The sequence below is a fragment of the Geospiza fortis genome, unplaced genomic scaffold (assembly GCF_000277835.1).
Source record: "Geospiza fortis unplaced genomic scaffold, GeoFor_1.0 scaffold53, whole genome shotgun sequence".
NCBI classification, from domain to species: Eukaryota; Metazoa; Chordata; class Aves; order Passeriformes; family Thraupidae; genus Geospiza; species Geospiza fortis.
This window is the reverse complement of record NW_005054305.1, coordinates 8,606,559-8,621,428: the sequence shown is the minus strand read 5'-3', so window position 1 is coordinate 8,621,428 and position 14,870 is coordinate 8,606,559. Positions and strand designations below refer to the sequence as shown.

Genomic DNA, 14,870 nt, shown 5'->3' with positions numbered 1-14,870 from the left:
TGCAGCATTTTTTCTTAAGGAACTTAAGCAAAACATAAGAGAGCGCACAACTTTTGGGTTAGGGCAACTCAAACTTCCTTTTACAACCCACATACAGTTCTCTGATTACATGTTCACACAAAATTTAATAACTGAAAAAAGCAAGCATTAGAAATAAGGTGAATAACAATAATTTTGCAGCTTGATTTGGTCTCAGCAAACTTCACATGGAAGTCATTACTTTGTAGGGTTTATTCAACCTAGATAAATGCATCTGTAACCTCAGGGAAAAAGTTACTTAACGTATACAAAAAGTATCAGAACTCATAAAAGAAAATGCAGTCCCATTGACAATACTTTTACATATTGTATAAGTTTAATAAATCAAAAATTATGATTTATAATTTTACTGAAAGCATCAATAATTTTATCTGTTTGTACTGAAACACACTCCATCTTCTCCCTTGCCTCCTTCCATTCCTTTCTTAAGGACTATTCAGAATATAACAATGTGTAATTAAGCCAATCTAAACTGAATGTAGCATCTTTTCAAAAAAGTGAATGGAAATCCTGAAACTACTGAAGCCATCTCATAAAAATTGTGGGAGAACAGAATTGGGAGCTGACAGATATATGAGGGAAAAATATGGAAGAATCATGATATCAATATAATAAAGCAAATTATTCTAATTAAAATCTTTGCCATATAATAAAACACAGAATACTTTATTCATGTCACAGACACTGGAATCACAGTATTAAAGCTTAGCATTAAACAGCAAAGAATTTATAAAAACACCCTCTTCTGCTCCTCTCATGCATCAATTGAATGAAGACCGCCAATGCTCCTAACCCCAGGGTTATCACTATCTATCATAAAGCTGGGGAATCATAAAAATAACAATTAGGGAAAAAAAAGATATTATACTCTTTTATTTATTAATCCTCTCATGTGGAGCATGGGAGTTTGGAAAAGATCTCCTCCTGAACTAGCCTGACACTGATTTTTCTCTCATCTTTATTCAGTGTTGTGAGGCCACTGATTTTTTCTCATCAAATAATGGAAGAGAAGACAGAAGTCTCCCTCACTGAGATTAGAAGGGATCAGATTAACACAGGTCTTTCTGTGAAGGACAGAGTAACAGGCCTGCCTTCCTCTGAGCAGCTTGAACCCATGGACTACAGACTTCTCATGAGCCTGCTCGTGGGCTCAGCTGCAAACCCTCTCAGCAGCCAACTGGCAAGGGGTGAAAGACCACTTTAAACAGTCATCTATCTTCTCTGCAGTACAGCCACCACACTGTATTTGATTTAAGTTTAGCCAAATTTATGTATTTACTATGAGGAGTCTGGCAATTTATGTATCAAGAGTTTGGTTTTTTTCTATAGAAACAGCTCATAACTCATAGTTTAAGCTAACACTGAATATTTGTATAAACTTAAAATATAATGTTTCTGTTCATTAAAACAAATGTTGTTTTGCACAAGCTTTCAATAACTTAGATAACTCCCTGACCCTGGCTGAAGTTGATATTTGCAAATAACTTTTTTTAAATTTTGTACTAATTTGAAAATCTCTTTTTAAAAGTCATTGAAACTGATCACAGAGGAGTCAAAATAAATGATTTATACAAAGGAAAAAAAAATTGACATTGATTCATTGAGTTTCACCTGTTCATATTTAAAAAGAAAACAGAACAGCAAAAAAATACCCCTCCCACCGAAGAGCTAAAATTCCTTATAGTGTTATCTGTGTCCCAAAAGCTCTGCTCACATAAAGTGAGAATGGGCTTTGAAAAATGTCATTTCTCTGATCAAACAAAAAGAAGTATATAGAATATAGTGTTGATTTTGTCATTGGAGTTCTGTCCCAACCAAGGCTGATGAAACATAATTCAACTGCAGGGGGTTAAAAAAAAAAATCACTCAGAAATAAACTGTCTGATTACAAAGATGGAACAAGACTTGATAAATGCTAGAGATATTTTACCTCTGGAAAACCATAAAGAAAATGTTTCCTATGTGCCTTTCATTCTTTCTCCTTTGCCCTTTTCAGGGCTTTTTATTTTCTTCTATTTGGTCATGGCTGGAAGTCAAAAGATGTGGAAAGGGTAGAACTGGCATATAAATCCTCTAACCTGCCTCCAAGAAAAAGAATTTGCATCCAAATACGCATCTTTACTCTGGCCCCCTTTGGAGCTGTCTCACAGAAAGCTAACTCTTAAAATGATGGCTCATTTCTCTATCCCTCCCCATCCCCATAATGCAGGGGGAAAAAAGGAAAAAGTCCTAGTTTATGTTCTGGGTGATAAATGGACCTGTTCCCATATCCCATCCTCATTACCGATGAGCTGAGATCTGATCACAAGACTGGAAGAGCAAGTGGCTCCATGATATACTAGCTTTGCACAGGATGTCTGTGAGTCACCAGTGTGATGTAGTCACAGAAATAACTCATGCTACCAGTCACAGTCTTCGCAGACAGTGACAAATATTATGGCCACAGGGCAGGACATAGGGGAGATAATATCTGGACCACGGCACAAGGTGCAGGAGTAGTCACAGTCTGGGAAAAAGGTAGAATTTGGAAGAGATTTAGAGTAAGGCTGCATCCCATTAGGATGGTGTGGAAACAAGCCAGGGAGCCTGATTAGAGAATGTCTGCGCTGAGCAATGAAGAAGAGCAGTGCTGAAAGCCCTGAGCTGCCATGGACTTTATCTGCTCTAGAAGCAGTACATCACAGCATGGTGCTGATGGGCTGTATTTATTATCTCAAAGTGCACTAAAGTGGATGAACTGCTTCTGGCCCTGAGCTGGTCTTGCTGCAGCACAACAGGTAGTAGACAGATCAGCTGGAGTCAGCAATAGCTCAGGATTCTCTGCACCAAATTTCACTGCACTGCATCGACATCTTCTGTATGAGCTTGGTTTGTGCATTCAGGCACAATGAAAGCTGTCAGGGCATATGATTGCTTGCTATAAATATATCAAGAAGAGGAGGGGAGATGGGGGAATGATACTAGGGCTGGGAAAAAAAAATTAAATTAGGGGATAACACTGGCATGAAGTCAAATAGATATAAACTAGTCACAAATAGGTTTAGGCTGGAAATTGGAAGACAGTTTCAAACCATCAGAGCAGTGAGATTCTAGAAGGCTTTCCAACAAGAGGAAGAGGGCCAAAAAGCCTAATTACTTTTAAGATTAGGTTTAAATATTTGTGAAAGGGTTATATGACATTGCTGCCTGAGGAAACTGGATAAGATTCAGCAGCTCAGGCAGCTCTTCCTAAATTCATATTCCTCTGAACACTTTCCTGCCACTTTCCTTGGCCGTCACAAGATTGCCCTAATTTTCTCACACAGCTCAGATCTCCCTAATACGGCACCACCACTGGGGCTCTCAAACTTCCTGCCAGGGGAGAGAGCTGTGCATGCCCTTGTGGAACTGCTTGCAGCCGCATGAACCACCCAGACACGAGTTCTGATTTTGCTTTTGAGTTTCCATGTTAAGTACAGCCTGAGCTCCTGATTCTTGTGAAATTATGAAAGCCCTCAGCTTCACACTTCTTTCAAATATTTGTCTTCTGGTGTGAAGAGAACCTAAGTTGTTTGTGATCTTGCCCCAGTAGGACCCTTTGCTGCACTTGGTGGAACTGCAGTGCAAAGACCGCTATCTCGCTTCCTTGCCTCAGTTAAGGGGTTTGACATTTCTGAGACCTTTTGTCTTCCCTCGCTGGACTCTTGAAACAAAATAAGAAAAAGAATAAAGACATCTAGCTAAAAGGATTTTGTACCTGTTCAAAGGAGAAAGGTGAGAGTTTGAATCTGTCAGGATAAGAACTTTCACTGAAACTGGTCTCAGAATTGATCTCTTCGCTGCAGCTCATGGTACTTGATGGAGCTTTTTTTTAAAAAAAATACCCCTTTTTACAAAGCCTCTTTCTAGATATAGCTTCACATGACAATCTCAGCATCTAGTAAAAATCTTTCTAATCCTCCACCCTCCAGCAAAAAAAAAAAAAAAGTTTCAGGTTGTACCTTATGTAATCCAGAAAAACAAAACCACTGCTATCTACTATGCCCACAATTCTGCAAGGCCAAGTCAGGGAATATGAAGTGGCAGTGCTTCCACACAACCTCTTCCAGATGGTGCTGCTTTTATGCAGTGTACTTTAGGAAAAAGAATAAATCTCCACTTATGGCCTCCAGTTTTAAATCACCTCCAGACTGGCGAGCAAGAATTTCTAGGCCAGTAAAAGTTTGCTCTCACAGTGTTAAAGAGTCCTGAGCCAGGTCTGGTTGAAATCTGTGTTGTACATGACATGGAAGAAAGGGCTGGCAAGACATTCTGCTCAAAGTGGTGAGAAGAGTGTGCATACACAAAGCACATAGCCAACAAATGCCAAGCGAGGAGTGAAATCCTCCACTTTTCTGAACAAATATATATCAATAACAACCATAGCACTACAGAGAATAAATTATTTTGCTTCTGGTTAGAAAATTAAAAGGATATGTTTTTCAATTTATAAAGGGGATTGTGTTTTAAGAATACTTTAAAAAACCCTACTACTTGATAGGTAAACGTAATAACTTCTGTCCAAAAACTGAAAAAGAAACACTAGACAACTAAAATTTATCATTGAAAAGACACAAATATCATACTTTTTAAACTCTTATTGGTCAGATGCACAGGTAAATAGATCATAATTTCAAATGTTGCAAGAATAAGTTGTTGTAGGGCTTGGAGTAAAAGCATACTAGCTGTGGAACATAATAAACATGAATTTAAAGAATCTTATTCAAGGACTATATCTTAGGAAATTTTGATTGCAAGAACTTTCATTTGAGGCCAAAACATGCGGGGAAGATGTAAATTATCCTTTAAGATAATTTAGAAGATAATTCAGAAGGAGATAAAAAGATAATTCAGAAGAAGATAGGTACTTCCAGAATAAACAAACCTTTCAGTCCTATGTAAGTCCATGCTCTTAATACAAAATATAGTTCATACTTAATGAGCAAATGAAAATTGTGACTCTAAGAGAATTCCTGTACATTTGGAATATATGGACTATCAAGGTACTCCAAACTGTAATATTCTAAGTTTTTTAAAGACCTCACTCTCCTCATTTTTTCTGCCCCTTCACTTAAATGAGGTATAGACCCACACTTTAGACATAGAAAGGTAACTGATCTGGCAGAGCTATGCATGTTTGCTGACCGACAACAGCCTAATTACTTCAGGGAATGAGGACTGAGAATTTTTTTTAACACAGGGTATTCATTGTGCTTAACATTAGTTCATATTTTTTCCTTCTCTTCAAGATGCTGAAAGGGCTGGGGCCACCAAAGAAGATTCCCTTGGGTAGAGGGCTAAGGAAAGCAATGCCAGCCTCTGGAGAAAGCCTTGGGAAATGCTTATGGAAGGGCTGAGACAGGTGACAGCAGCACTGTTGTAAGGGAGCTTACCTGGCCTTCCCACACTTGGAGCACAAAAAAGGCATCAAAAATGTGCATGTGAGATGTGCACTGCAAACTCCTACCCTAAACTGACAAAAAGGTACAAATGTGCCTAAATAAAAGCAGGGGCTTCCCATCTTCCAGCATCTCTTCCTGCAGTAAGAAAAAAAAAAACCAAACAAAATTAAACTCATCAAGGTTGTTTTTGCTCTAGTAGTTGAAGGACCATTTGAAAACTGTTTGGTTTCAAAGATCTACCAAAATACCTTCAGGCAGTGCAATATTGGGCCTAGGTTAATTCCAACCAACTAAGCACTTAAATGTCAATGGTAAAATAATCTGGGGGCTGGGTGATAGTTGTAGGTTGAGCTTCATAACCAGGGGAGAGTGGGATATTTCCAAAGTCCTAGTCAGGCATTAAGTGGGTGACAGGCCTGGTAGAAATGATCATACAAGTAAGGAATGGTCATTATTTCTATTAAATAAACAGCTTTTGGGAAATAACTTTACCACCCCAATTTCTTCAAAAGCTTCCTTGATTTCCCATGCTTGGCTTTCAATGATATAAAACTCATACACTGTATGACTGAATGCAAAAGATTAGTTAAAAAAGTATTTATTTTCTATTTTTTCTGCTATGTTCCATTACAAAAAGAAGCATAACAAAAACAAAACAGAAGATAGCATTTTATTAGTGGTACATTAATGAGCTTAAACAACTAAGTGACTTATGCTTGTCACAAATACATATTACAAACAATCACAAAACCTTAACTAAAAATGAAATAAATAATTTGAATAGCTTTTCTTATTTTTTTAATATTTATAAAATATATAGGACTTTCTATTACATTTTTTCAGTCATTTTAATCCATAACAAATTAAAATTTATGACATATATTGCAAATATGCTAAAGGGATAAGAATAATTAAAAAAATCTTTAAGTTCCTGGAGGTATGAAATAATAAATCTGTTAATGTTTATCAATTTATTATCATATATCCAGATTGTGCATACCCTGCAAAAATAGCCATTTCTTCAACTAATATACATATGTTTCTTTATAGTATTGTAAGTTTTTAAATATAAAGCTTCATGGATGTATGCTTCTGTTTTACAGTTGTGCCTAATATGTAACTTTCATTAATATATACTGAATATATTCCATTAGTATATACTAATATATAGACACACACCCCCATACATACACACACACACGCACACCCACACATACAAACACACAGCATTATATATTAGTATATACTGAATAGCAAAAGATTTCTGTAACAGATAGCTGGGATTCCAGTGGAGAAAGTTGTTGAAAGTGGAAGGCATGTATACCATGGCGAAATCTGACAAGGAAATGTAAATGAAAGCATTTGTTTTTACATTGTTCAATATGTTTCAATAGATTATGCAATGTACTGTAATAATATACAGAATCTGAACAGGAGTTGTTTTTTTTATTATTATTCCAGCATTCCAATGTTTTTTTTCTTTATGGTTTCAAGACGATATGAACCACTGTCTCTGCTAAACTTCCTGAAAATGGAGCCAAGCAAGTAGAAATGTGTTGACATTATAGAACTTATTCCAGGAAAATAAAATAATTCCACTTAACATCCCTCCAAGTCAGGAAAGCACTTTAGCACATATAAGACTTTATTTGCCATAACCTGAAAGTTAATCACACACTCAAGCACTCTTATGCTCTTGCCATAAACCTTAACTCTGTCCCCTGGCCCTGTACAAGGTTTAGAGGCTCCATTACGTAGCTAAAAACAGTTTGGCATCTGTCTGAGCAACGGGAGTGAGGGAACACGGAAGTGTGCTTGGGGACCCCAGAGTCAATATTCAGGGGCGTGTTTGTGGCAGATGGGGAGAAAGATGCAGCAGGGGCAGAGGGCTGACCAGCATGGGGCAGCCTGCTCGCAGCCAATACTCCCCTGGTGTGGTGAGGGAAAAAGTGATGCAGAATAACCTGCCTGGGCAGCATCAGCCCTTTTCAACTTCATTCTGCCCCTTGCTGCAGCACAGCATCCCCTTCCAGGCACTGAGCTCCAGGGGACTACACTGTGAAGCTCAGCTTTTTTAGCTTGTTTAGCTTTTCTAGTTTTTTCCCCACGGTGCATGAGCAGGAGCTGCCACAGCCCCAGAAAAAGCTGGCACCAGGACCTGGCAGTCTTGCTGGTAGCATCTCAGAGGGTTTTTTACTCTGGACTCATTTCAGCTGGGCGGCATGGTCTGAAAGCCCACCAGGACCTGGAACTAGGATGCTTGCTTAGTGTCATCTTGAAAGAAACAGCTCATGTGCTTGATTACTGTTCTGTGATAAGAAAAATTGCATGAGTGGCTGTAGGCAGGAGCCTGGCTTAAAAAGCACATTCCTGATAAAATGAAAACGCTAAAATAGAAGCACCTCTAGTTCCTTAGAGAAACAGAGAGAAAGAGAGACACATACACGTGCACCTTCAGAGATCTTAAGCTATATTCCCACCCTGTGTTTCCCTTTTGAAGTGCCTGAGGTACAACCTCAGGCATCTAAGACAGGTACTTAAATTTTGGGACCTTAAGTGAGTCTTTCATGTTTCCCATCATACTGAACCAGTCAGAGGTGTGAGCTTTAAGCTCAGACTCATAACTGCCTGAGACAGAACTTTTTAAAATCAGCTTTAACTTTTTTTCAGACACTAGACTTTTTCAGAGACCAAAATACCACATAAAGAAATAGAAAGTGAAATGTAGGGCTTAGTGTTTTCAATATTAATAAAATTTCCAAAAGCTTTCTTGTAATTGCTTTCTGCAACAGGCTGCAGTGTTGACAACTACAGGTTTAATCATGCACTTTGAGGTGTTCTGATAAGTCTCTGCATTTAAAATAAATAAATATCATTTTGTGGAATCAAGAACTAATTTAGAAAACAAGATTTTCCATTATTCTTTTCTCAAAGCATATTGATACTGTATATTATTGGTTTGCATTCTTAATAATTCTAGTTTGAATAGATAAAACTTTAAATGACTGGTTTAAAAAAATAGCCCTCTTACTACTAGCTCTTCTCCACAAAGTTCTTGATGCACTTAATTAACATGATAAAATGGTCAACAGCTAAATATATGCTGATTTTTATTTCAAAGATGCCATTGCGCTACTGGAATGCAAAGCTCTTTTGAAAATCTGTAACTGTTATTTTTAAAAGATGTAGAAAATGAAGCATATTCATTTACTAATGGAATCAAGAATAAATGTATTCAAATTTGTAACACTTCCATAATAAAATTATGCTAACACTATAACCTAGCATATGATTAGTTCTGTGAAGACCAGATAATCTAAAACTGCCATCATAAAGCAAACCAAATCAAGCCAAATACATCTAGTTATACTTAAGAGGTACGTATTTTTGGTATACTATATAACATCAATAGGCACAGTACTATAAAGAATTTTTTTAATTAAACTTACTTGAAAATATCATGACATAAAGAGAAGAAATTACGTATTATGCTATGGATTGGTTTGTTTACTGCTTCTTGGTAAAATATTTGCTATCACTTGCATACAGATTTTTAGCAAAAGCTGATGGCTCATTATAATTCTGTCTTTTCATTGTCAATGGGCTGTGTTGACTTAAAAAAACACTTGTATTCATTATACTCTATGTGTGAAATGACAGGCTGAAACACAAAGCCCGACTTTTGACATATGCATATGGAGTTCACTATGCTTTAAATGTAGGCATTTAAATGCAAAATGTAGCCATTTAATATGTTTGTAAATTTTATTTTGATATTTCAGGATTAGTATAACACAGAATTTAAAATTTTGCCTCTTTGGTTCAATACCGAATTTCTGACCAAGTTGCTCTACAAGGGCAAGGTTGGATGCAGAGTCACCTCTGAATATTTTGTCAGGTCACTGCACAAATGCCTGCTGCATTTACAAATCAACACTGACCTGCAGTCAAAGCTATGACATCTTATATTCTTTCAATAACACTATTCTTCTTGAAAATAAAAGTACTGATGAAGCCCCAACAGTTTACCTCCCTAGAAAAACAACAATAACAAAAAAATTTACAGGCTAATGTGTTTCTTAAATATTCTGTATTTAATGCCCAGTTGCAAAACTCTCAGTGATGAATCCAGGTGTTCTACAAAGACAATTCCTGACAGAGATCTTCAGGGGGGCTTTCATATAATGGAATTCCTTCATCTACAGAAATTTGCAATGGCATATTTTGTGCTGGCTTGGGTAAATGTTACGCTCATTCAAGCACGTCTCCTAAACACCCCTCAGATTCAGTGATGCAACTGCACATCACACGAACAGTTGAAGGGAAAATATTCACCCAGCAGCTGACCAGTTTCAGATTCTGCTATTGCCAGCAGAGGTGGGAGCACATGGCCACACTGTTGTGACAGTGCCACAGTAATGCGCTGAAGTGGAGGAGATTATTTGGGAGCACTGAGAACTGTCATTAAAAGATATTAGGCTTCTCTTTTCAGCACTGTTAATGCTCTGCCAAAATTTTTGTTTTTCTTACATGCTTTCTAGGCCAGGGCAGCACCTAAGTTACCATTGTTAAACCTCTTAAACTGCTATAGCTTTAGATTCAAAATATCTGGGGTTTGTGTCCAAGCTCAAGATCCTATGGACAGCCATGGCAGTTTTATCTTAGTTTTATCTGTCCTTCAGATGTGACCCCCTTATTTAGGGACAATTCTTATTGAAAAGTTCATGATGGTGTCTATGAAAACATTGAATTTTGATGCAACTTAGAGTAGCATTTAATAGCTGGATTGTTACATCATTCCACCGAATTTAGGATAGAAAATAAATGTGTAGCCCTTGGAGGTGTACTAATATGAAGTACGTGTGTACCAGAAGACCTTTGAAAGTGGTAAAAGAGTTCCCCTCCCCTAAATATTTTCAGATTATTTGGAACTAGTATCAAATTAGATCAGCTATGCTACAAAACAATGTTACTCTCACACATGTCAATCCAAATATTTCTAATGCAAAGCAAAAAAACAGAGACATGATTTGCTCCTTAATTTCATTCATCTTTTGTCCTTACCTTGCATTTTGGATTGTTCCCATTTGGATAAGCTCTCCTCTGGCTTCAATTTTGAAGTATTGATCATCTTAACCCATATAAAGGGATGTGATAGAATTACTCTTTCTGCTAAACAAGGAAGACGGTGGTCCTATCTCGTAAGTGCCACTAACAAGTTTAAGTGGAAGGGGGAAAAAAAGTAGTTTTGATTTCAATACAATAAATAGAAGCCCCAAAAACTACGCCTGAAAATGTATACCTTTTTTCCATCATCCTCACTTGTTTGTGTCATAGCGCAAAATTAAATTATATTATAAAATTGCAATTAAACAAAGTTATTAATTTTAAACTTAAAGTCCTTTATATTTAATCATTAAATGATACTCTGAAACTAGTACTTGATCCAGAGTGATGTAAAGGTCTTAAAAAACAAAGAAATTATGCATTCTGTAACGCTTTCTTTATAGCTTATTCAATTTATTTCCATCTTACTATCAATATATATATAAAATAACTTATTAAGAATTCAAAGGGTAAAATAATTTTTAAAGCATAATGAAAAATGTCTATTTGTTGAGAATTTAAATGAAACATAAGTTCACCAATGATGTGAAATCAAGGTTAGCCATGGAAACAATGTATTAAGTGAGTTGTCTGAAACAACTTCAAACTCTTGTGAACAAAGACTGTTAGATTTACAGTATTTAATTCTTAACAAAAAAAAAAAAAGAGGAAATAAATAGATGACACACTATTTTTTGTACTTGCACTTAATTTATAATTAAAATTAAATTCATATGCCATTATTTTTACTTGAAGAAGAGGAACTTATCCATGAAAAAGTATTTTTTTTCTTTTTGTGGCTTGTTTTGTTTTGTTTTTAATGTATCAGATCAGTATGGCTATATGTTTGCTGCTGCTCCTGTTAGATGAAGAGAACAAAATGGAAAAAGCAGCATGATTCCATGTATGAAAACAAGTATGGGTTTACAACAGTGCTTAAAGTGCTTTCTTATTTGAGGAGGTACTTACACAAATGTCTTTTCACGCTTATCTCCTTTGTCACCATGTACTGTATGCTTGCTCTCATTTATAATATAATGATAGGGCATTATGTTCATACTCAGAGTTTAGCATATTGTCATTTAAAAACATCTGAAAGGAGGAAAATGACAATTCTATTTGTGTATTATTACAGCAATTTGAAAATTTTATTAAATACTCAAGTGCTTCATTTCGCCATTTCTTCCTTTGCTTCCACTGTTGCTTAAAGCACTATGTAAGTACAAATAGATAATACTAAAAGCATATCCATCCTATTCTGGGGTTTTGACTAGGTTTATTTACTGATGTCTTGCAGAACCAAGATGAAATTATGATCCCACGTGACCATTTATCTGCTGATGCTGCAAGATGTCTTGCCTCCAGGATTGGTTTCCACATACATGGTTCACCAAAGGTCTAAATCTTATGAATATTTATACATTTTTATATCTCGTTGTTAAGTGGCAGTGCTGTCAAGGTAATATCAAGTAGAATACTTTAATTTGCCAGTACCAGAAGTTGTGGGAGCAGCAGAAGCTGTGGCTTGGCTGCCTACATACAAAGGGGCCAAACAAGCCACTTTGGCTGCAAAGAATGAGTGGATACAGTGAAGGACTGCAAATAGGTTAGAAAACTCCAGCTCCTGGAAGTGAAAAAAAAAAAAAAAGATTAAACATGAAATGGAAAAATACCCCATAAGCATATAACCAGGAATGAACCACTGTTAAAACAGCAATAATTTTAATATCTTGATGTATTTCTGCTGATGTGCCTTACAATTATCCATTATAGAGACTTAGACATTGAAAATGGAACATTCCGTAAATAATTGCTTGGAGGCTAAGATGGACAAATTTCTGGTTTAAGTGCCTCATAGAAATATGAGATCCTACTAGCTAAAGGGGAAAGAAAGTGACACTATATAATTTTTAGTTTGCTCAGGTTAATGCACATTTGGCAGTTTTGCAGGTTAATTTAGATAGAAACTTTATGGTTGTGCTGTAACAGTCTGCACACCTCTGGACTACCACTATTTAACCAATGTGCCCACAAAAATTAATAATATTGAATTCCACATATATTACATTTGTTCTTCATGTCTTCTTACACTATTAATCAGCTATTAAATCACATTATTAAACAGCTATTTTCTTACCTGATTCTTCAATATATATTAAAAAAGAGAGGATATATTTTCAAAATATGCTACTATCACACAGTGATAATTTGGATTTGTTATTGGGCCAAAAAATGAATATATTCCATGTTTTAAATTTATTAGGAATTTTATAAAAATTCCTTATTTTCTGCTTTAATTTACATTTCTTTATAGCCTGCTCAGCATGTGATTAGACTAGCTGGGCCTTTTTTAGACTGCACCAGAGAGAAAATAAATAAAAACTACATTTTTCAACACATATAAATTTGCTCCTTTATGTCTAATTGACCTTATCTGATCAATTTTTTTAGATTATTTTCAGTACCTGTTTTTGAAGCTGGTATTTAATCAATAAATATCTGTTGTATTTGAAAGCAATTACTAAGGTACTTCAATACCTCAGTAATTCAATACTTCAATACTTCAATATAAGTCATGGGGAACCAGTACAGATTTTACATTTCTGCTTTGATTCACTGCCCATACGGATTTTTTCATTGCAACATGAAGCCAATAATTACTATCTGTGGTATATTCTACTTGTCTTTCTCTCTAGCATTGGTATTTCCAGGCTGTATAGTGCCAGGGTTTGCTCTTCCGTTTAGAAGAATATTGAAAATGTTTTAAATTTTAAAAAAAATTGCTAAATCTCTCAAAGGACATCAACCTGCAATTTTCTGCCTCTTGAGATTTCCTGAAGACATTGCTTCACAGAATACATGGGGACATTCACAAAGCCTTCACAGGTGAGGGACAATGGTGTGAAGGCAGACAGCTGGATGTGCAGAGTGTCCAGTGATGTACTGAATGGGTGAAGCTTTGTTCAGGTCTCCTACAGCCTCAGCAGATGTCCTTCAGACATGCTCAAAAACAAACTGATGACATCCCATGAGGTTCTTTAAACTCCCCTGATGACCAATTTTCAATAAAGAAGAAAAAATTTATGCCAAGTTTCACAAACCTGCCAGCTGTGCCTTTATAAAAAACGAACCCATTTAGAGACATTCTCAGTTTTAAAGCCAAAGAGGATGGAAATTTTATTACTAAGTCAATGTGGATTTTTCCTCCCTCAAATTTTAAAATAAGAAAATTTATCATAAATAGGAAAACAATGGTCATTCAAAGATGAGAAAACAAGGAATTATGGAAGCTATTTCAGAATAATACTTATGAGTCATTGGAATTAAGTTACTTTTCAGTTAACTTCATTTTATTAATTTATTTATTTACCTTTTTAGTACTATAAAAACAAAACTGAAGCTTAAGATAAGGGAATGAATATTTAGTGGACTGATGAAATGTTTTTAATATTTTTAATATCAATTGCATGTATCATCTGTAGAAAGACTGCAGTTCCCCCTATGTCTCAACAAGATAAACAAATGCTACAGTTTAAGAATTGTTCAAGTCAATTAGGTAATGCTGTTACTATCATAATTACTGGACACTGAATTTTCACAGTGCGTGAGTATAATTATTTCCAAGAGTTATCACAGCTTTCTGTAATAGTAACACATCAGGAGTATCCACTGCTCAACTGACCATCAAGGGAAATGGATGAGGCAACAGAACATCCTCTGGGTGTTCCCACTTGATAACTGTTATCAACAGTAATGACACAACATGGAAATTACCTTGACTGCAAAGAACAGCACTGAGAAATCAGCAAATGCCCAGTTATTATTTGCAATGAACACATGCATTTTTAACTAGAAAGTAAAGCACCTTGAAGCACAGTAAGTTGACTGGTATGTAGCAAGTAGATGTGGATCTGATTAATGCCTGCAACTCCGTTCCCAAAAGCCTGATTGATGGGAACAGGACTTTATCAGGAACAACACTTTTCAGGCAGATCAGCCTAATCACAAGAAACCTTAACAAAGAGATACCACTCTGGGCTGCTGACAGAAAAAACATGCCCTCACTTCTGCTGGGAACTTGCCCTTTTAGGTGTCTCCAGGTTGGCACTACTGCTAGCAGACAGAGGGGAACCCACAGGCTCTTGTTCACCCCTGTTCACCCGCAGCCACCCTGGTTATTTCTGCACACACTGTCCTCAGCCATACTTTTGTCTGCATATACTTTCCTCTAGGCAGGGTAGTGTGTGCTGCACACATAGTAAAGATGAAGTTTCAAGTGAACAAACAGACAAACCCTAAGAAACC

General features: G+C 36.2%; 1 protein-coding gene across 1 annotated transcript in view; it reads right to left on the bottom strand.

Annotated features, from left to right (window-relative positions):
* Positions 1–8,287: 8,287 nt before the first annotated feature.
* The window catches only part of SNTG1 (syntrophin gamma 1), a 316,256-nt gene continuing 309,673 nt past the window's right edge, over positions 8,288–14,870 (bottom strand). Inside the window, exon 19 of the mRNA XM_031066535.1 lies at positions 8,288–12,189. Coding sequence (XP_030922395.1) covers positions 12,031–12,189 — 159 coding nt within the window. The 3' untranslated portion in view covers positions 8,288–12,030. The remainder of the gene's footprint in view (positions 12,190–14,870) is intronic.